At 40.5% G+C, this 24,530-nt stretch overlaps 1 protein-coding gene across 1 annotated transcript in view; it reads right to left on the bottom strand.

Moving 5' to 3' along the window:
* ECPAS (Ecm29 proteasome adaptor and scaffold) overlaps positions 1 to 24,530 on the bottom strand; it is a 2,158,898-nt gene that overhangs the window by 1,623,840 nt on the left and 510,528 nt on the right. Inside the window, exons 13-14 of the mRNA XM_044061033.1 lie at positions 13,892 to 13,958; positions 7,065 to 7,187 (exon numbers count right to left, since the gene is read on the bottom strand). Of these exons, the coding sequence (XP_043916968.1) occupies positions 7,065 to 7,187; positions 13,892 to 13,958 (190 nt within the window). The remainder of the gene's footprint in view (positions 1 to 7,064; positions 7,188 to 13,891; positions 13,959 to 24,530) is intronic.

Raw genomic sequence — 24,530 nt, forward strand, 5'->3', positions numbered from 1 at the left:
CAGTAAAAACCTGTGAGTTTATCATATTGTGACACTAACCAAATACACTTTGAATGAGTTGTTAAATATACTTGAAATGGTTTTCCAACAACTATATAATGATAAAGGCAGAATTATTACCCTTATAACTTTCTGTAAAACAAGCACTTTTCCTTTGATTCAAATTGTGAAATTCATAATACTGTGAAAATCAGAACATACAGTTAAGATTTGTGCTCCTGTTTTCCTCTGCCTTATCTACTGTGCAAGTATCTGACAGTCAAATTGTAAATCCTGAACTGACACAAGATACAGAAATGACAGACATGGAATACATAGGTTCATATGTAGGTACTAGGCTATCGGCTCAAGGGCCTATGTAAGCCTAGCCGGCAAGATTCCATAGCTAACGCCACCCAAGAAAGTTATTTTCCTATGCCACTGTCCAGCAGAGACACCCATTACTGCAAGAAAAAGTAATTTATGTAATCCTTACACATATCTTAGACAATGCCTTCTCAAACACAAACTCTGTCTGCCTATCCTTATTTTGTTAAAATTTTAAAAAGCAGAAATGTCACTTTTTTCTCTTAGTATATTATACCTCATCTGAACGATTCTGTATAACTTCATTTCAATCTCACCAAATGAGCACAGTTAAAAACTTGTCCTTGCATAAAGACGAACCAAATAAGTCCAACTCCTGTTGCTTCAGCTAAGGCAATAATGGTTGGTAAAGTTATGCTTTGAAGACCAAGTGCTCACAGTATAGATGTCAAAAATAGAGACACTACTGAAGCAGATACTGGAAAAAAAAAGCCATGTCCTTTTAAGAGTGGCCTTTATCTGTAGCACTCTCTAGCAGAATAGCTACCTGATAGCAAAGGACGATGTAATTGGCAATACAACTGAAATATTCTTTTTGCTAAGTGGTAGTTCCTTTCTCCCTGTGCAAAGGAGATAAGAAAAATGTTTTGCCTTCTTAAACTGACGTACCTAACTAAGGAAAAACATTAGGAAGTTATCCGCAAGTAGAGTGTGTAGGACACACTTTGCCTAAGTTTCTCCCTTGACAAAGAAAACATGGAGTTAAATGGACTTTTTCTGGGAAAATTCAAAAACCACTTTCAGAATGAAAGGTGGGTTAGTCCTAAGGATAAAAAAAGATCCTTGTAAAAGATCAGAAAAGCTTCAGTACACAGGTCCCTACAGATCTCATAGCCTGCAGGTAGAAATGATGTCCACCAGAAAAAAAAAATTTCCAAGAAAAACTTAAAATGTGCTGAACTAGTGAGACTGAATGGGGGATGGGCAAAGTTCACATCCTATGGAGACTGGGAGTTCTTTAAAGGAGGACAGAGATGCAGCACTTAAGAAGCTACCTGACCATCTGGCACTAGGCCACAATCCTACCTTCAATTAAAAAAAAATAGCTAAAACGAAGACCATGATGAAGGAATAAATGAGACCCAATGGGTACAGATGCCTGAGACAGGTCAGGATCATCAATCTGAAAGCTGACCACCTTTGGCAATGCAAGGTTACTGCTCCATCCAAACACAGAATAATTTCCACATGACAGTGCACATCTTTAAAATAGAAAGGTTCCTTGTAGCCTCAGTTACTTCTAAAGGACAATCCAGCAAGATCAGAAAGTTTACATTAAGAACTAGGCCCTAAAGTGGAACTGCTGTTGTCTCAGACAAGGGATGCTTCCCCTAGACAGAGTTTCTTGTAATATAAGATGCTTAAGAACCTGAAACTACAGCCTTCTTTGCCATCAAGGAGAAAAACGTAAAGGTATTGTTCTTTCTTACCAGAACCTTATGGTGACGTGGGATCACTGAGAAGAAAAGTACACAAGAATTGGCAGTCAAATGAGATAAGAATAATGTATCCACCACTACCCCCCGAACCCCCCCCCCCCCCGGTGCTCTGCTACAGTAAGCAAACAAGGGAAGGACTGTATTTTCCTGAGTGATAAATAGGTGTATCTTCAGAAAACCTTATTTCTGGAAGACCACAACCACACAAAGCTTTTGATTCCTCATTTCCAAAAAAGAACTGCAGCATCGGCTCAGAAAGTCTGTCGGCTCATCAAATAAGGAGAAGTATGATTTTGGAAACAGATCCTTAAAGAGAACCACCACTATCATACAGAATATTACATTCATGCAGTAGTAGCAGAAAGTACTCTAAGAATTAAGCTAACACAGGAATGGAGAAAGGAGATTTTGCCAATAAATGACAACAACTAGAGATATAGAAAATAGTCAAGAGGGGTTGGAATTTACTGTAAAAGATGTCAAAAGAATTAAGGTATAGGGAACAAATACCTAGAGAGGGAAAGATACTGTAGTCAGATGAGGCCAAGCAGAAGTCTGTACTACAACCATTTGAAAAGTTGGGACCTGCATCTGCGAGTCCCAAAATAGAGACTGAATGGTCGAAAAAATGGACTTGTACATACTGAGTCCAAGATGGCCATTTTTCTGACTATTCCCTTTGAGGTATATTCATCTTTGAGTTGGTATTAAGAAAAAATAAGGCTAAAGACAGAGTGATGCTTGAGATTTGCTCTTCTGCAGTTTTGTTATTTATAATTCCAATATTTCAATAGGGAGCCATTTGGACCGCAGGTTAGAGACTGCCTTCTGTACCAGGATGATAACAGAGTATAGGCAAAGAGAAAGAGATATGGTAGTGCAAAATGAAATACCACCTCTGGTGGAGTTGTTAGTAGAGTCTAGAACAGAATGTGGTATTTAAAAAAGTGAAAAATTAGTAGGGCATATAAACCTGCACTTTAAGAATAAGTCAGTGGAGTTCAGAAAAGACTGGGAAGAAAAACTGGAAATGGCAGTTTACAAATGAACAATGGGAGGACATCTATATGGCTCTCAAGAATGCATCAAAGTCTAGAAGGTTAGAATGTCTGTTTGGAAATGTTTTATATAGGTACTGTTTATCCTAAGCAGTCTACAGAGAATTTTTCCTCAGGTAGATAGCATTTGTTGGTAGGCTGGATCATAGTCAAATGGGGCCCTAGGCAGGTTAACGGATAAGAGCCCCACCACTCGGATAAGAGCCCCACCACCCACAGCTTCCCTGCCTGAAGTTATTCCAGTGTCCCATTACTTGCCTCTTTATCCCCACTTACCATAACACAATGTTCACATCTATCAGTGTGCATACTACTTTATTTCTACAATGATTACAGACATTTGGATTTAATTTAAAACTTTTATTTCAGATTTTAGAGTGCAAACACTGACAGCCATTTTTTAGGCAAAACAATACAGTCCCAAAATGAAATCATAGGTAAAAATAGGGGTACATAGGTAAAACAGACTTACCATGAGCAATAGTAAACTTCTCTGCTCTTGAAACTCACATTCATTGGAACTGCAATAAACCCACATTCATAGAAAATGCATCTGGCTAGTGGCAATTTAAGTGTATCTTTGGGTTGTTTTCAAACCATGGGCCCCATGCACACATTTTTAGGACAATGCATAAAAGCAATGTGTTCATTGATTTACATCCTGATTATATCAAATTATATTATTTGCTTAATACAGCACCACCTGCGTTTTTCAACTTTGTAGTTTTGAACATTTTTCCAGTAAGCTGTGAAACTTAAACAAAGAGTAAAAAGGTCAAAGAGATAACCAACTGGTTAAAAAACAGAAAAAGAAAAATCTAGCAAAGCGAGACTTCTAACTGTGTAATACCTTAAACCTCTTGCATCAGAAGCCTCATGGGCTATATGCAAATCATCCCTTAAGGATATCAGGTGTTTCAGCTAAATGGCAATTCTGAATGTCCATGACTTTTTCTTTTACTTTCATTTTTAAGTCTATTTATGGACAATTTCCTCATCAGCACAGCATAAGAGGAATGTTTTACCTTTGGAAACACAGGGTTGTCATACCCAGCTGATATCCATAAACATTAGGGTGTCTACAAAATATCCCAACTAACAAACTAAAACAAAGAGTTGTTTTAGTTTGTTAGTTGGAATATTTTGTAGACACCCTAATGCTTACAGCTGGGTAAGACAACCCTGTGTTTCCAAAGGTCAAACATTCCTCTTATGCTGTGCTAATGATGTCATAAGAAGACAGAAGCATGCATGTCCACAGCTAGAGGGGTTTAGCGTTAATGGCGTGAAATTGGCCATAAATAGACTTAAAAATGAAAGTAAAAGAAAAGTTCATGGACATTCAGAATTGCCATTTAGCTGAAACACCTGATATCCTAAAGGGGTGATTTGCATATATCCCACGAGGCCTCTGATGCAAGAGGTTTAAGGTATTACAGAGCTAGAAGTCTAGCTTTGCTAGTAAGCTGTGAAACAAACCATATGAACCAATAATGACAAGGCTACCCATCACAGAACATTTCAACCCTAAAAGGCCACTCAAATTGCTGTCATTATAATCCACCAATATCTCTCAATATGCATAATCTCTGCAGAAGTAAAAATCATCTGAATAATTACACATTAAAGACATCTGTAACTAATGAAGAGACTGCTGCCGACAAACAACTCTGTATTTCATTGCTTCATCTACAAATACAATTCAGACATCCAAAATGAAAGTGTAGTCAAACTAATGCTAATTTGTATCTAAAAGAGTAGGGCTACTCAGGTCCTTTAATAATATCATGAATACTACTTAACCAAAAGCATCTTTTCCCACCCTTTATACGTAATCATTGCATATTTTCATACTTATCAGCAAAACAGCATTATGATATCTCATGCCTTTCTGAGTTTTCTCATTGAAATAACTCAATCTCCGGAGTCACAAAAAATTTCCAGTACTTGAAAGAAAAGATTTGGCTAGAGAAGAGCAGTGAGATAAGAACCACAATGCGAAATTCAAAATACTGTCAGGGTATTCCTCCTGCTTTATAGTCCCTTACATATGTAACACACAATATTTTACATGACATGGGACTTCAGGTTAAGGATGAAAGCGTACTAACATTTTTTTCAGGGTCAAACAGTACATTATAGATTAGACCTTCAAACAAAGACTAGCATAAAGCTCATTTACAGCTGCCAGTAAGCTAACAGAAAAAGATGTCAACAGGATAAGGTTAGCCCACGATAGAATACTTTTTATTGCTCAAGCAATGTCTGCTCTTCTACTTAACTACTTCAAGCACTTTTACACGTCTTTTTTAATTTTTTTTTCCAACTCGACAAATAAATATTGTCTGAATGTTAACATGTTGCTAGTCTAATTAAAATTCTAAATTCCATTATTAACTCACTATAGAAATATATTCATCAGGAAAGGAGGGTTCCTCTGCATCCTACATGGGTAAACATTTTAAAATCCATATACTCTCTTACTCTTACAATTATTACATATGTTAGTGTTTTCAAAGTCTAATTTCTAAAGGCCTAATAATACATGTACATTCCTGCTAGTAAAATGAAATACACAACCTGGCATAATCTGTTAACATGCATAGTGAAATGGTAACTGTGAGATGTACAGGACTAAAGTATGCAAAAACATTTGAAAATATCTGTTTCATATGTACATTAATAATTAATGCTAAAATGGATAGAAATAATGTGTTGCAAGTGGCATATGAAAGTATCGGATTTAGTAAAAAAAATGTCATTTAACACGGTGTGTAATATAAAGATGTTCTGATATATAAATGCTTCTTTGTTAACTGACAGGCGTATTTTCATGTATGCACCATTATAAAAGCTATATAGCCTACAGTCAGAGACGGATAATGTTGGCAAACATTTTTCCACTGATTCTTGCCATTTAACATGCATGGTTTTGTACATTAATATCCTTTTCAAATATTTTGAAAACATATGCATAATTGGCATAGATTGTGCAATACAACAAAACAATGGTGTACTACCAAGCTCTTGTCATATATCACTGGAAAGCTTCTGAAAACATCAGCAGTTCTCCCACAAATACCTTGGATTTGTCTTGCAATACTTGCACAGATATAATTCCTTGTTTGACCAAAATAGCACCTTATCTTTCATAAATCTGCAATTCAACATTAGCATCACAAAACAGAGCTTTGATACTAATCCTTAAGTTTTATTGTAGCAAATTTTATTCAATTATTGCTTGTTGGCTTTTTATATAAAATGTACGTGTTTCTGTGATTCTTTACTCCTTGAAGGCTATGGCTGAGACATCAGAGAAAAAGAACTTGCTACAATAAAACTTGTGGATTACTTCTTGGTTGTATTTTGCTGCTTTCTGATGCTTAATGGTTACTGTTCTTTGATACTAATCCTTGTCTAATGAAGAACTTTTGTATTTGACATTATTTTGCAGTGCTCATTATTTATGAGGTGCTGTAAATTATACTTAGTCTTCCCACAGACATTCTTGGAGAAAGATCTCAAGAAGCTAATGGCTTCCTGGCTTAGAAAACTTCATGAAGCAAGAAGAGTAATTAGTTATCTGTCTTCAGGGCTGAATGAGTTAACAGCAATGCTTTGTACAGTCTTTGGCACATATGAGTATGTTGCTTTTGCCAGGGCTGACCTAGGTTACTATGTCAGAATTCCCTTGTACATTATTAACATCTTTTCCCTAGAGCTGCTCGACTATGGTGCATTGCTGTAAAAGATAATGTCACTGAAAATCTCTCTTTGAATCTGCTCAACTACTCACTCAAACAGCAGGTAGACAACGAGCAATGCTGACACAAGCATGAGCCGAAATGCTGACAAGCACTGAAGCACATAGCAGCCAAAGAAAACAGCCCATTATCAACAAATGTCAAAACACTGTCATCTAGAAATTTACAGTCATTAATGAACCATTATAACTCAATTTAGAGCAATAAACACCTTTGCAAATGTGACAATGGAAAAGGTTAAAATTAAACCACAAAGTATAACACAGTCAGTAAAGGATAAAAGGATAGCCAAATATCATCCCCAAGAAAAATGAGTGAAACACTTTGAAAGCCGAGACAACTGTCATTTTTATAAATGGCAAGTTTGGATATTAGAAGATGCTTGTACTCTACATTATAAACAGTAAAAAAGAAAATATAAATAATTAAGAATATACCTTTTCTAAGTATGCTGCTACAAGAGCTTCCATGAGAGTTAGAGATGCTCCTTCCAAATTGCTGTAAGCGCCAACCATCATAGACAACGCTTCTTGAATAGACAGCCTGGTATCAGTGTCTTCCTGTTACAAAACATAGATGTTAGTATGCTACTCAAGTCAGAGAACCCTAATCATCTCACGAGACAACCACAGTATATAGCATTCCCCATTAAACAAGTTTGCTGGTCTGTAAATAAAGACCTACTTACTGCAGTTCCTGAGCTACGTGGACCAACCTGAACATAAAATCACTGAAAGTTATGCACCAACAGTAGAACTACTCCACAGAAACTGAATCATCCACAGGAAATGAAGGCTGAATAAGACCACACATGAAAAGCAGTGCATATCACAGGTTATGGCAACAAGATCAAAATACACTACAGTATGTTGCCTCAATAGGGCAGCCAAAACTTCCACTTTTAGACTATAAGACAGTACAAAAAGCAGGAATTACTATCTAGTATGACTTAACAAGATTCAGAAATAAGACACAAGGAAAAAATATGCTAAGATATACCTTATGAATACTGTTTGCCTAGATAACGTCTCTATCTCACTTCAGTAGTGTTTTAGACACAATTTGGAAAAATATGTGCATACAATCTAAACTCGACACGTAAAAATCTACTGCCAATCATTAGCGGACCGGAGTTCCGCTGTGGCGACCCCTAATCGGGAAAAGCCGAAAGACACAACATGTGCATACAATCTAACTTGTAAAACTGAAAAAGGCACAGACAGGACGACTACTTGGATCTCAAGAAGGATCAATATGAAAATGATATCTCTGCATCTGTGAAGTCATGACATTGAGTGTGACTCAAAGAACAAATAGATTAAGGATAAGAATGTCACTGAAGGCAACACACTAAATAGGGAAGTAACATGCAAACATGTTGTTGTTAGGTGAAAACAGATTAGTTAGCATGGTAGTCAGTCCAAAAAAGATGGTGGAAAAGGCAGACTAGCTGACTTCATCAAAGTGAATGAATGAAATAGATCATCAGGTACATACAAGAAAGGTCTTGGAAGTCACACACAATCCAGTTTTATAAAATGATTGTAGAAAAAAAAAAAACTGACCAGGGAACCTACCAGATACAGTTTACTTAAACTTTTCTTGGGGAGGGGAGGTGAGAACTGACTATTAATATGGATGGAAACCTTTTTATGGGCAATAACAGAGAGCGTATTATCACAATAGATGTGATGTCTAAATCTGAAGAAAGGCAGGTAAGAAATAGGTTATGGCAAAGGTGACTCAGCCTTGTACCAAATACTATTTGGTACCTCTACAAACAGATCTAACAGTTAAAAATATATAAAATAAAATAAAAAAAAGGCTAGCCTACACCAGTGGTACAGAAGGATAAAGCCCAGACTACGGCCAAGTCATCCTGGATTTGACGAATAAACTGGGTGTTTGCAGGCAGGGAAGGATGGGCATGTCCACTTTGGGGGGGGGGGGGTGATCACTGATTGGCTCTTCTATAGCTCCAACTGCAAAACAGTGGAGTGCAGAGTAAGATATGGGCTATGGCCACCCACGACGGTAACAGTGTAACAGCACCTTCGTCACCGCATCAAAAGGACCATGCATGTGCGTAGTAGATGATCATATGCAGCTCCTGCTCATCTCACTACTAGGGAGTGGGGGTAAGAGTATAGAAAACTAACTTCAAATTGCTAAGATGCTAGCCAGGTCACAAGCAATCCTCACAGCTACTTACATGATGGCTCCCTAGGATGGCTCTCACACCTGTACAGTACTAGGTACGTCCCTTATACAGGGCATAAACAGGATTAGTCTAATTGGGGATAACTTGACAGCCAGCAGGGATAGGGCAAAAATGAGTTAGAAAAACTATGTGGAAAAAAGGGAGATAGTAAAGTTAGGTACGTAGCATAAAAGTAAACCAAACGGGATTGTCTGCTTCTGGATGCCGTATTCCTCACTGATAGACACTGCTTATGAGTTTCCACCCCCCTGCTACTCAGAAACTGGTGAATCCCTCTTCTGAGCTCATGCTATTTTTCACAGCAACACAGCTGTTATGTGAACCATGTCATAATAGTAAGAGCAGCAGGAAATAAAAATTCCTAAAAATGTATTTGTGTGTTAAAAACTGCAGTGATTTTAAAATCTCTAACTTAATGCAAACAAGCATATGCTCAATAATAAATCTGACTCTAAACATAATATTCAAGTCAGAATATAAATGCAAAACAATAAGGGTAGTACATTGTAACCAAGCACATTACAACAGGTAACTGTCAAAACAGGAAAAGCCTAGAATATAAAAGGATGATAGAGGATGAAGGAGGCTATCCAACAGCAGGTACTCTATCCTTCAAGAGCATATTGATAATGATGATACCTATCTCACACAGCTCTTCAATCAACTTCATGATGCGTGCTTGCAAAATGTATACTTCTGACTCTTAAATGCAAGAGAAAGCAATGTGTCTTTTCACTTATAAATGAAAGGAAGGATGAAGAAACATGCTATGCAGAACACAGGTGGCAAAACCTGTTCTACCTCTAGGTCAACCAGTCTAGTATATCATATTTAATAACCATGTCTACAGAGACCTAGTTGTCACACTCAAAGATGTTCTGAACTGAACAATTTCTGGAAAAAAACTATACAGATAGCAGCAGCTCTAGCAGAATAAGATCTACCCACGCCCACTCAAGTCATTTACCAATGCAGTGCTCCAGGATTTAGTCTGAAAAATGTCTATGAGGATTAGTTCACTACCCCATTTTAAAATACAAATATAATGACAAAATAAGATAAACAAAATAAACCAACAAAACTAATCCCCTTATCTATTACCAAAATAAGCTTAGGGTAATGGTCTAAGCTGACTTCTAAATCATCTAGCAACAGGCAAGAGAGGGAGAGAGTTGCATCACAATATGCAAAGAATATAAACACTTCTAACACTCAGCTAAGGACAGTCACATTCCAGAAAGAAAAACAGGTACACACTTTCAAAAAGCATGAAAAACTGGAGAGAGAATGCTTTGCTAACTGATAGATTTACGTCTTCTGCTGGCATTTCCTTCCTAAAAAATGAACTGCTCTCACATCCAGTTTACACAGCATACACATAAGCATATTTCCTGGCAGATGATGACAAGGCACTGGTTCTTTCTTTGATTGCTGTCTATTATCCCAAAAGCAATACCCTGCTTTCCACCCCAGTTTCTAGTTCTCAGTTATCAGAAGAAAACAGCAGGTGTCTTTTACTCTCATCGAAGCTCATGGGATTTATCCAAAATTCTTAAAGGTCTCTGTCACATTAACTGTCACCAATCTGCACTTTATATGTCATTGACTACTAAGTCAGTTGCAGACCTCTGGAAATCCTCCATTGTTATACCAATCCCCATCCAAAATTAATTACAGGTTTGTCCTTTAGATGAGATATTAAACAAATGTCCCATCTACTTGAGTTGATGGTGGCTCAGGTGATGTAAGATATCCTAAGGCACTTATCAAAAAGAGCAGGGAAAGTTTCCATGATGCTCTGGCCAAATTTCCCCTAGTAGTAAAATTATCACTTTTGGTTTCCCCTAAAGAGTTGGTAGTAGCCTAACGGGACTAACCCAATCAAGAATAAATGAAAATAAAATAAAATGTCACACCAACTTATGCCCCCTCTACCATACTTCCACATTTAGCAAATTACCAGAGGAAGTTCTGGCTACCCTGCCCAAAATACACTTTAATTCTCATCACCCTTTTTCATTCCCAGCTTGGCTTTGGACATGGACACCATGCTCACACATCTATCCCACCACCATCCAATAAAGTTTTCACAAGCATAAAAAGAAAAGAAAAAAATAAAAAGACTCCTATAGATACCAGATATCTCAGCCTTAGCCAAAAATTCACCATGGTCTTTAATCCCCCTCCTACTAATTAATACCAAAGCCTATGATGCCTGGACCTTTGTCTTAAACTGTTTGGCAAGTTTATTTTAACAACTGTTCAGCAACAGTATATAAAAACAATACCCACCATATTTACACTCATCAAAAGGGTTGCAAAGGATCAGACCTAGAAATGATGCTTTACACACTGTCCCAGAACATTAATTTTGCAGCTACTGTATGAGAAAAGATCACCTGCTGTGTTGATGACATGCTTGCTACTTGGTCTGAGTCTTCTTTGAAGGTTACAATAAAATACAATTCAGAAAGTGGTCTCTCCTCCTGACTACAGGCCAATAAATCAGTGATAAACTCTATAAAAGATGTTTGTGCTAGTTGGAACCACAGTTAGGACCTCCTTGGTTGATTCAGATTGGAATATTTTGTCCCATTTTGTCACAAAATGGAATAAGTACTGACCTTTAAGTATCCAAATATGACACTGCATACATCTGTCTTTTACTTGTGACACTGACCACAGGCAAAATAAAATCTCCTCCATGCAAAAAAGTTGTTACTGAAACACAAAGTTCACAACAAAAGCCCACCTTGCTCTCAGGAAGGGTGACCCTTAGGTATTTTATAATACTGGTTCCTACTTCTGACATAAGTAGAAACAAAAAAATCTATCCTTCAAACAATTTGAATAAAACCTGCTATTTCATTACATGAGCCTTCAGAAGGGAACATAAGCCAGGTCACGACTGAGGCAAACTGACTACCCATCACACCAGTACCTTCACTCTAACCATGGTAATCTGCAAAACATTCAATCTCAATCTTCAGTCTCAATCACTGACTGCCACTTAAATCTACCTTTTCTGTTAGGCATACTTTTTTTTTCTGTTCTAGCTACCAAAACCTAGACACTTTTATTATCAATCTCCAGTGTACTTGCTCAACGAAAACTGGTAGACTGATGCACCATAATATGCCCCCTGCTAGCGGGCTTGCCTCCTTCTTCCAAAGGATTCTGCAGCCAGTGACCAGCCCACCCCATGATGACGGACATACCTATCTCCCATGCCAGCTCTGTGAAATGCCCAAGCTGCTAACTGAACTCTCAGCACCTGGACTGTAGTGAAGGCCTTAACCCTCTACACCACTGGAGCTGGCCTTTATTGTTAGTACTTCTCACTTAACCTGGGCTGTAAAGCAATTTCATTTAATGCACTAAGCTACCTGGAAAAATATTCTCCACTATATTCTTAGTCTTTCTGACCTTTCAGCCTTTAAAAGGGACTTAAAGTGGTACCAAATTCAGCTCCTCATCTGCTATGACCACCATGTAAATCAAATAAAATGCTTAAGCTCTCTCTCCATTCTTTTTTTTTTTTTTTTTTTTTTAACATGTTCAGCTTGGAAGTATTATTCTTGTTACTGATATGTTCTTGCTTTTCTAGAACATTCTTCTTCTTCCTCCTTCTTTTCTAACATGCACAGTTTGAGTGCATTCTTCTTGTTGCTGATGCATGTTCTTCCTTTCCTATAATATTTTTTCCTCTTGAACTGTAAATGAAAGCTCACTACTGCTATATTCTACCTTTACTTTAGTTCAAATAATGACCATTACCTATACCTTTACCTATACCTTTACTCACATTATTTATTTATATGATCCACCCTGCAGTGTTTGTCATTAATATTCTCCACAAAGCATCCATGATTCTAAGCCGGGGATGTGTACTGCGCTTCTAGGCCAAGTTTAAATCATATGCTTCATAAAATGCACTGCATTGTACATTCATCTGTTAATAAAAAAAAGTATTTCGGCTTTTCCTGGTTAGGAGTTGCCATAGCAGATTTCTGGTCTGCTTATGATTGGCAGTGATTTTTATGGTGCCGAGTTGCCAGCCAGGCACCCAAACTTAAGAGAAGGTACACCCACACACGTACACACCTACCTGCATGTCTTTCAAATTTCAGTCGATTGCGGGGAGGACATCTAAACTCCACACAAAAGGCACTCCAGCCGAGAATCGAACCGGAGAGCCTCTTGCTGTGAGGTGACAAAGCTACAGCGGCCATGTACATTCATCTGTTAATCTTGTAGTTTATTTTCAGTTCTCTTTTCTAGGCATGAGTTTATCTTACTTTAATTCTTTAGCGGGACCTTCATTTACTTCTTCCTTAACCCATGCTGTCTTCTAGCTTTCCAATTTTTTAATATATATCAAACTTTGTGTGCCTATTTTAACTAGTATGAGGCTAAAAAGAGATTCTATTGCTCCAATCTACTTACCTGGATAAAAAATATACAAAATAAAAAAACAGCCAGAAAGAAACAATGTAGTTAAATTAATTTATGATTCGTTTCATCTGCATTAAAACATGCTTTTCAGGCTACAGCTCAGTGGCAAGCCTTGCAGGCTTTTACTTGTTTTTTTCCAGGAATCTTTTCTAGTTCTTGTTGCCATCTAATAGTATACCTCTGGAATTAGGCTGCTCTACTACCATCGCTGGTCAAATGTCAATATTTAGTACTTACTCATCCTTCCTCCTTGTTTCAAGTAATAAATCACATTATACATCTGTGCCGTTACAGAAGCATTCACGCACCTACTGTGCTAAATCTCGGTTCAGTGTACATCTGCCTAGAACAACTACGCATATAAATACAGATCTGCCACTTGCTTTATTTGCACAGAATGTCTTTAACTTAACATTTTAATATACGGCTTTTTCATGGAATGAACAAACTCCCCTTTGGTCAACTTTATTATGCAACAAAAATGAGGTACACACATCTGCTTCTGTCAATTGACCATCCAACCAAGAAAGATTTTTTAAATCATTTAAAGAAATAACATCTGAAGTATGAAGCAGTGGCTGTACTCACCTTGCACATCGCTTCAAAGAATTGCTGTACAATTGCTATATTCTTGCTGAAGAGCTCAGGCATACGGCTGTAGTATTGAAAACATTTAGAGTTAGCTTATCAACAGAAAACTGATGTTCTACATCATCACATCCATCACACCAAGTTTATCTTCAAACGCCTACAGTTAATGCTTTCTAATATATTTCAGTGTGTCAACACTTGTTACCTGTTTGAAGTTAGGTAAACTCCATTTTTTAAATACTAAAATTCGCTAACCAGGAAGTTCCTACTTGGCACAGCCCATTAACATTGGATGGCAGGAAAAAGATCTTTAAAAACTGTTAAGACACACAAAAGGTGTACATTACACACGCAACTGGAGTACTATCAACAGTAAAAACATCATGAGCAAATAAACAGTAACAGTCATCATGCACCAATCATAATTAGTCAACCATGAAGAAAGCTAACGGTAGTTTATAAAAGATGAAACCAAGACTTAGATATGCACTGTAGAAACTTGCAAGTCTAGTGAGGCACTGCCAAGGCCATGCTAAGAAAGATATGTTACAGGGGCAAAGTTAATTTTAAAACACACAATCTGGTATCTGCAGCGATACAACTACAAGCATATAATATGCCAATAATCATGGGGTAGAACAGTTTTATCTGGTAAAAAGGAACAGATGAAGCAAAAAAAAAAAAAGATCTTGGTAAGAAAAGGAGATATTGTTGCTTGCTGTTAGATTATAAGAGGAAAATGAGGAAAAGAATGGGGAAGGACGTACAACGATGCAACTCAAATCTTTTTTTATTTTATTTTATTTTATTTATGCATCCTTTGTTGACAGGCTAGTCCCACTAGGCTAGTGATCTCTTTTCAGGGTGGACCTGAGATGGCACTTATACTACAAGGGGAAATTTGGCCAAGGCATCGATGAAACTTCCGCTACTCTTTTTGATAAGTTCCATGGGATCTTTTACACCCACCTGAACTGCCACCAACTCAAGCAGATGGGACCTCAGTTTAATGTCTCATTCAAAGGACAGCACACACTGGAGTGCAGCTCCCCTCCAATGCTGCACTGCACTGTCAATCTATTCTCACTCCAGGAGCAAATCAGCTCAGAAAAACAGCAATCTAAATGATTGCATCAAGTGTGTCTTGCTCATTCTCTGACTGACTACAATCCTATGGTGAATATAGCACCTTATAAAAACATTTGAGAAAGAGTAGCTGATGAAATGGAGTTGGCAAAACAAAACTTCACACTTCAACCAGCCATAGGGAAACGAACACAAAAATTATAAGTAACAGTGGGCCAAATACACAGTTCTTGTGACATATTAAGTGTGGCCGTCATTAGAGAGGAAGTGAAATGTTCCTATTTGACAAGCTTCTACCTTGTACATAGTAGAGAAAGTACAACTGTGTAATTTGCACTTCCCACAACAGCAGATGTCTGAGCTCCTCATTGCTGCAGTAACCTTTGGCTAACTTGGTTATATCCTGCCCAGGATACAACAACCAGACAGTCTTCACAAAGTCCTGGCTCCTCTCCACACCTGTGCCATGGCTGCTGATGCACGAACCCAAGGAGGACCAGAGAGCAGACCACTTCAGGAATGTCTTGCCCAAGAAAGATAGAAAACCTACTGATACTGAATCCAAAAAAATATATGTGACGACCATGCCCTGGCCCAGCAATGAAGGAGCCTCAATCTTCACCACTAACACCAGGGAGGTAGTCTCCTAGAAGAGGAAAGGCAAACTAATACACACAGTAAAGTACAATTTCCCTTAAGTGCACACAGAGATCACAGTCAGTCTGGGGCTGGTTGCTCCTTTGCTCACCAGGTCCCCAATAAGACTCCCCACTGGCACAGCTACAGGGTCCAGGTCTCAGCCTAACTGGGCAAACTAAAACCTCCAGTACGCTCTCTGTCCAACAAGTGCTTCATGTCCCTACCCAAGTAGCTGACACAACACACACACACAATAGATAGACAATTCCAACTGCTAATAAAACATACATAAGAAAAGCAAAAACAAACTGCTACCAACAAAACCACTGAGAATAAGGGTAGAAGACATATACTATTTTATTAGCCAGTAAGAGGAAGGAGGGAGGTAACTTCTGCAGCAATGTATAACATTAAAACAACTAACCTCTTAAATACCTGTATAATAATCATGTGACTGCAATAAATACACTTGGGTAGAATCCCAAAGATGAGGTACAATTTTAATTTTAACATTAAACTTGGCTATAAGGCCCTGCAGCACTGCAGTGGTGAAGCCAGCTCTGGATTTAGAGTATAGAGGCAGATGGTAATGCTTGGTGAAGGTATGTACAAAACTCCAAGTTGCTGCTTCCAAAATATCCTTGGTAGGTACTCCCCTGAGGTAGGCTGCCGAAGTAGATGTTGCCCTGGTGGAGTGAGATCTAATGTTGCTAGGCACGGGTTTTCCATGGTATGTGTAGCAGAAACTTATACAATGTCCTATCCATTTTGAAATAGTCTGTTTTAAAATGGCTTTTCCCTGTGCTCCTGCAACATATGCTACCAATAATTGCTCATATTTTCTGAAAGCTTTGGTTTTGTCCAAATAGAAGCATAACTGCCTGTGAATGTCCAAAGAGTGCAGTAGTCTCTCCCCTTTATTCTGTGGTTTAGGATAAAAAGTTAGCAGGTGAATAGTTTGGTTTAGAGCCACACTGGATACCACCTTTGGCATAAACGTAGGGTTAGTTCTTAAAGACAACCTGTCCTGGTGGAAAATGAGGAAAGGTTCCACTGTCATTAGTGCCTGTAATTCTGAGACTCTTCGTGCTGATGTTATTGCCAAGAGCAGAGCAGTTTTCCAAGAGATATATTTTAATTCTGCTGTGTTAGCTGGCTCAAAAGGAGGTAAGGTTAGTTTTTCCAAAACAAAGTTGAGGTCCCAAGTTGGAGTAGGTGCTCTACGGGGCAGTCTTATGTTTTTAGCCCCTCTGAGGTACTGTTTTAACAGAGGAGTAGAGAAAATTGGTGGATCCGTGTTGTAATGAGCAGAGATGGCAGAGGCGTGGATCTTGAAGGACGAGAAGGAGAGGCCTTTGTCCAGCATCTCAGTTAAGTATTGTAGTATCTGAGGAATGTTTGGGACAAGAGAGTCAAGGCTGTGAGCTTGGTTCCAGGCACAGAATCTCTTCCATTTATCCAAAAAGGCTTTCCTGGTACTTGGCCTTCTGGCCTCCAGAATGACATCCATAACAGCTTTGGAGAGAGGCATTGCTTGCTTGACTAAGGAATCTTCCATGCAGCTAGGTTTAAGGTCTTTAGCTGGCTGTGTAGTATATGATTGTTGTGCTGAGTCAGCAGATGTGGGATTTGAGGCAAAATCCAGGGTGTTTCTTGTGCTAAGCTCCTTAAGATTGGGTACCAGTGCTGGCGTGGCCAGTCTGGTGCAATCAGGATCATCTTTGGCTCTTCTTGCCTGGCTTTTGAGTACTTTTGGCAGGAGAGGTAGTGGTGGGAAAGCGTATACTTGTAGGTTCTCCCAGCTGAATGAGAAGGCATCCACTTTCCACGCTTCTGGATGGTAACCCCTTGTGCAGAATTTTTGTAGCTGGTAGTTTATTGGGGATGCAAACAGATCTATGTCCGGGCTCCACCATTTCTGTGTTGTCATTCTGAATATTTGTGGATTCAATTCCCATTCGTGGGGATCCATGATGTTTCTGCTCAAGTCGTCTGCCAGTGTGTTTTTCTCTCCTGGCACGAATTGTGCTTGCAGATGAACTTGAAGGTTTATAGCTGTTCATAGGTTCATAGGTAGATACTAGGCTATCTGCCCTAGGGCATTTATAAGCCTAGCCAGAGTGTATTTGGCTTCCGCCTCCCTATTAGATTAGCCTACTGTGCCTCTGTAAAGTAGGTCACAGAAGGTACCCTTTTAAGATTAGTTTACTGTGCACCTCTGTCTAGCAGGGACACATAGGAGATCCCAGGGGTGAATTTGCGATTTCCCATCCACGAGTCCAGATTTCGCTTGAAGAGGGTCAGCGAGGGGCTATGTCTAGCATGAATTGGGATTCTATTCCAGAGTGAGGGGAGCCTCTGGGAAATGAATCTGTCCCTCCAGCATGTCCTATTTATTTTTGTGCTGAGGTTTGGTCCCTAGAGCGTGTAGCTATAAGGGACTTGGATTTTTCTGAAGTGGAGCATGTCCATTAATTCCGGGTTTGACATGGCTTTGTACATCAGGCATAGATCGCCTCTGAGTAGGCGGTAGGCAACTGAGTAGAGCTGGAGTTTCTTTAGTCGAGCTGCATAGGACATCTGTTTGTAGCCCATGATCCTCTTGATGAGGTACTTTTGGGGTCTCTCCAGTTGCTGCAGGTGTCGGGTAAGGTACATCCCAAAAGGGGAATTGTATTCAATTATGGGCCTGATGAGTGACTAGTAGAGGGGCACAATGATCTTTCTTGATCTAGATGCGAACCCTTTCGTGATAAGGTTGGCTATATAGAAGGTCTTTCTAACCACATTGGCAACATGATTATCAAAGGAGAGATTACTATCTATGTTGGTCCCCAAATCTCTAATTACTTCTTCTGTACTTAATGGATTACCACCTATGTGGTAATGTTTGGGCACCTTGTTTTTCCCAAAGGGGATGACTATGCACTTTTTAGCATTTAGCTTGAGGCCGTGGCTCTGGCACCAAGCATCTATCTCTGTGAGACCCTTTTGGAGGATGCTTGTGTAAGCTGGAGATTCGATTATGGCCCCCAGTTTGCAGTCATCTGCGAACTTTGTCAGCCATAATCCCCCCATGTTAGCCTGAACCTCAGAGAAGTACATACTGAACAAGAGAGGTCCCAGAACTGAGCCCTGTGGGACGCCACTTGTAACTGGTTTGGATTCGGACATGGCACCTGTGATTCTGACCATGTGGGTTCTATCTCTGAGCCAGTTTGCAACCCATCTTGTGATATGGGGGTTGATATTTAAGCTGGTAAGCTTATTTATGATGCCCGAGTGGGGTATTGTGTCGAAGGCTTTTGTGAGGTCCAGGTAGGCTGTGCGGACTACCTTGCCCTCATCTATGGCTTTGGTAACGGTTTCAAAGAAATCAACTAGGTTTAAGAGGCAAGATCTGCCCTTAACAAAGCCGAATTGGGTAGGGTCCAGGTGTCTGGAGGCTCCCAATGTCTTTGCTTATGAGTTCCATGATAATACGCTCCATAGCTTTACAGACCAGACTAGTCAGGCTTATGGGGCGATAGTTTCCGGGGTCCACTGTGGCACCACTGTAGCTTACGCCATTCTTTGGATACATATCCTGTAGTAAGGGTAAGTTTGAACAGTAACTTAATGTGAGGGTTCAGTTCTTCTTGGAGCTCATGTAAGACACAGCCTGGGACACCGTCCGGTCCCATAGATAATGTGTTTTTTGCTTTGGAGAGGGCAGTTTTCACCTGTGCATCTGTGATGTCAGGGAGGTTACATTCAGTTGGGATAGGCATTTGCTCCTTTGGGGGGGGGGGGGGGTTGCACTGAATCTGTCTGCCAGGATGTTGGCTATGTCTGTAGGTGCGGTATATTTTGTGCAGTTATGCAACAATTCAGAGCATATCTGGGAGTTTCCGCCCATGTTCCTGACATAACTAAAGAAGGCCTTGTGATTAGTGTCAAGGGCGATTTTTCTTTCGAAACTGACCTTTGATGATTTTATGAGGGATCGAAGTTTCTTGCTAATACTGATCAGAGATGCCTTCCCTTTTTGGGATTTTGCTCTGTCATGTAGTAGCTTCCTCCTTCTGTTGTATAGCTTATTTATGGCCGGGGTCCACCAGACCGGTCTCCTGTTTTTGGAGGAGTGAGTTTTGGTTTTATTTGGGATAGCAAGATCCATGCATTCCTGCAGGTGCTCATAAAATGCATTTGTAAAGGATTCTGCAGATTGGGCTGTATTATCCTCTGGCCCAGGGGCTTTGAAGGATTCCACCTCAGTCTTGAGAAGTGCAAAGTTGGCTTTTGAGAAATTCTTTACAGTGATTTCCTTGGCTGGAGGTGGGGACGGGATATGGATGTCCAGGGAAATTTGTTTATGGTCTGATCTTACCAATGAGGGGTTTACCTCTGGTGTGGAACACAGTCCCCATGTTGGTGATGACCAGGTCCAATATGTTGATCCCTCTTGGGGAGTGGTGACCAGTTGTTCCATTGCGTTAGAGTTTATAAATTCAAGGAACCATTGGGCGAGGGTTTTTGGGCTTGAGTAGTTTTCCCAGTCAATGTTTGGGTAGTTGAAGTCACCCAATAACATAGTGTTTGGAGAGACCTTCATATTCTCCAGTGTTCTCAGGAATGCCAAGTGGGGTTCCTGTAATAGGGAGGGTGTTCTGTAGCAGGCTACAAACTGAAAGGCAGTTTTGCCCGCTGTTAGTTGCACATGGATGGTTTCCGATGCTTCGTGCAGTGCCACTAACCTGGAGGTGTAGGTATCTTTGATGAATATAGATACCCCCCCTCCTTTTGTGCTTCAGTCCGAGTTTTGGGGCCAAACGCATGGTATGAGTTATAACCTGGTAGTGCTGGGGTGCTCTCAGCAGCCTTGAACCAGGTTTCTGTTTCTGCACAGACATCGATTTTCTCCATACTGAGGAGAGCCTCGAGTGCGTGCATCTTGAGGTTTAGACTTCTGGCATTGAGTAGCATTACCTTTAGTTTTATTATCCTTGGGTTGTCTATGGAGGTGGGTTTGTCCTTTGAGCCCTGCCTAAAAAAGGCACTATGGGGGTGGCAAGAGTCTTGGCCAGTATATGAAAGCCTAAGGGTGACAGGTGCAAGCCATCCCTAGCGAAGCAACGTGGCTTGTAGAGCATGTCATCCCAGGCTGACAGACACTGGATTCCCTTTGAATGACACCAATACTTTAGCCAATTGTTGAAATTGATCATTTTGTCTTTATACTGTGGCATCAATCTTGGTGAGGGCAAGATGCTACTCACGGTCAGGGTCATACCAGCCTGGGCTACATGGTCAGAGAGCTCCTCTATGTCTCTTTTCATGTAGTCCAGGGAGGTACGTCTCAGGTCATTCACACCAGCATGGACAATGACGGAGTCATACTTGTACTTGCTTTCGAGTGACCCGAGTGCTTGCGTTATTTAGCGGATCCTGGCACCCGACAGGCAGCTTACAGTGACCTTCTCCTTGTTAAGTCTGGTGAGCGGGACATCAGTGTGCCGGACAATACAGTCCACTATAACAAGTGTATTTGGTGTGTTGTTTGGCCTTAAGGGCTGTGACTGAGGCACACTGATTTTGTGAGATATGTTATTCGTGGGTATTGTTGAGGGGTGGCTGTTGCTTGGACATCTGCTTAGGAGGTCTTTGCCGTTTAGGCAGATTTTTATTTAGAGCCTCCGAGTATGTTTTTGTGTGTTTATGTGTGTTGGGTATGCAGATGCAATAGGTCTGTGTGAGACTGGATTTGTGGTGTGAGTGGTTACCTTTTCCTCCTGACTGTGCCAGTCTTGGGTTGAGAGAGCTCTGCCTCCAGTTTGGCTGTGTAACTGCATCTCTCACATGTATTAGAGTTTGTTGGAAGGAAGAGAGGGTTGTCTGTGTACATAAGGCAATTGTAACATTGCCTCAAAATTCCCAGATTCACCAGCTGGACTGGAGAGTAACCTTGAAACTGACCCTTGGACAAACCAGGTTAGTATAGGGAACTGTTTTTTTACTGATCAGAATAGGGAAGGGAACTGATTTTTCACTTAGGTTCATAGGTTCATAGGTTTATACTAGGCTATCTGCCCTAAGGCATTTATAAGCCTAGCCCAAATTATTGTGGCTTACGCCACCCCTTATATGAAAAAATACTGTGCCCATTAGTTTGTTGTGCCTCTGTCCAGCAGTGACACAGAGATGATTCCTGGGGTAAACCTATGATCTCCCATCCATAGGTCTAGATTTCTCTTGAACAGAGTCAGCGAGGTGCTTTGCCTCACATGGACCGGGATTTTATTCCACAGCATAGGGAGTCTCTGAGTGATAAATCTATCCCTCCAGCACGTCCTATTTATATCCGTGCTAAGGTTTAAGTCGCTTGCTCTAGTGGTTTTGGTGGATTTGGATTTCTTGAGGTGGAGCATGTCCATTAATTCCGGGTTGGACATGGCCTTGTATGTCAGGCACATGTCACCTCTGAGCAGATGGTATGCGACTGAATAGAGCTGGAGTTTCTTCAATCTGGCAGCATATGACAGATTTTGGAGTCCTTTATCCTTTTCGTGAGGAACTTTTGGTTCTCTCCAATTGCTGCAGATGTCGGGTGAGATACATCCCGAATGGGGCATTGTACTCGATCATTGGTCTGATAAGTGAAGAGTACAGGAACAATGACCTCACTAGATCTGGATGTGAATCCCTTCATGATCAGGTGGGCAATGTAGAAGGTCTTTCTAACCACTTTAGCAATGTGAGTGTCAAAAGAAAGGCTACTGTCAACCTGGGTCCCCAGGTCCCTGATAACCTCTTCTGTGCTTAGTGGATTGCCACCTATATGGTAGCTTGGGGTTACCTTGTTTTTCCCGAAGGGTATGACTATACATTTTTTGGCGTTTAACTTCAGGCCATGGCTCTGGCACCAGCTATCAGTTTCCGTGAGTCCCTTCTGAAGGATATCCATGTCCGATGCACTTTCCACTATGGCGCCCAGTTTGCAGTCGTCTGCAAACTTTGTCAGCCAAAGTCCTCCCATGTTGGCCTGTACTTCTGAGAAGTAGATGCCAAACAATAGGGGGCCAAGGACCGAGCCCTGTGGGACACCACTTGTGACCGGCTTGGAGTCTGACACAGCGCCAGCAACTCTAACCCTGTGGGTTCTGTCCTTAAGCCAGTTTGCAACCCATCTTGTGACATATGGGTTTACATTTAAGCTGGTAAGTTTTTCTACAATACCAGTGGGGTATTGTGTCGAAAGCCTTTGCAAGGTCAAGGTAGGCTGTATGGACTGCCTTTCCTCATCAATGGCCTTGGTGACTGTTTCAAGAAGTCAACCAAGTTCAAAAGGCATGATCTTCCCTTGACAAAGCCAAACTGGGTCGGGTCCAATGTCTGCAAGTCCCTATATCTTTGTTTATGAGCTCCATTATGATCCTCTCCATAGCTTTGCAGACTAGACTTGTTAAGCTTATGGGCGGTAATTACCAGGGTCCGTGAGAGGCCCGCCTTTGTGGAGTGGGACCACAGTTGCCGTCGCCACTCCTTGGGCATGTATCCTGTGGTAAGGCTGAGATTAAACAGCTGCCTTATGTGCGGTTTAATTCCTCATTTAGCTCGTGTAGCACACAGCCGGGACACCATCCGTCCCATTGATGCTGTGTTTTTAGCTTTAGAGAGAGCAGCTTTCACCTGCGCATTTGAGATGTCCGGGAGGCTACACTCGGCTGGGATAGTTATCTCTCCTTTACGGGGGGAGAGGGGGGTGAAGTTTGCACTGAACCTGTCTGCCAGTATGTTGGCAATGTCTGTGGGTTCAGTGATTTTTGTATCATTTTGGACTAATTCTGAGCATATCTGGGAGTTTCCACCCAGGTTCCTAACATAGCTGAAAAAGGCCGGGAGCCTAATACTTATGAGAAGTCAAGGAGGGTGTAGTGCTTTAGTTAGTTAGTGTTTCCTTATAAGAGCTGAGCAAGTGCAGGGCTTTAGAAAGAGAATACAGTGATTATTTTGAGAGTTTGAACAGTTCTTATGGAAAAAGTGAAGAGCAGACTTTGTGGAGCCTGGAATAGTTTAAACCTGTTTAGGCGGCGCTGCCCGACGCTGCTCAGTGTGCAAAACCGCTCAAAAAGAGAGTTGTAGGGTTTTAAGAGAGAGAGATCAAGGAGTTCAGAACTGACCCAAAATGGCCAATAAAACTACAGCTTCTAGGTAGTAACCACTGCTCCAGGGACAGGCAGGCTGTTCAGTGTTAACCACTCCCACTGGTGAACACAGATACTTCCCTTTAGCCCAAGCAAGCACTGGCCTTCTAGAAACTTCCAAACAGTTTATGTAACTGAACTTTCTTAACTTTCAGAAAGTGGGAAAAAAGCAAGATTTTTTGTTTTTTTTCTTCTTTTTGTTGTAGTTTAAAGGTAGCAGAGATACACAAGCAGCAAAATAATCACAACAGTGAAATAAATGACCCCACACTTGAGTGCTAGGCCAAAATCAGGTAAAATGTAGTTTTTAGATAAAAAAACGATTTTAAATTAAGTGCAACACAGGAAATGCAGTAAACAGGCTCTAGATGTGTTCCAAGTACTGTTACGGTTACAGATATAAACTTTAACAAGCCAGAAAATGCCAAAAAGGAGGCGGCAAAGCAGTAAAACTTAACAAAAAATCAGAAGAAAATTCCACAAGGTCATGGCTTGTCTGCATAGGGGGTAGAGGAGTGAGTGCCCCCCTTGCTTGCTTATGTACCACATAACTGTGGTGTTGTCTGTCTTTATCAGTAGTTGTCCTGGATGCAGCAGATCCTTGAAAACTATAAGGGCATTTTGTACAGCTAGCATCTCTTTTTGATTGATGTGAAGATGCCTTTGTTCTGAGGGCCACATGTCCTGAATACATTTGCCTGCCATATGTGCTCCCCAGGCATAACCCG

This window comes from Protopterus annectens, chromosome 2.part0 (assembly GCF_019279795.1).
Source record: "Protopterus annectens isolate FY-2018-M chromosome 2.part0, PAN1.0, whole genome shotgun sequence".
In the NCBI taxonomy this organism is placed as follows: Eukaryota; Metazoa; Chordata; order Ceratodontiformes; family Protopteridae; genus Protopterus; species Protopterus annectens.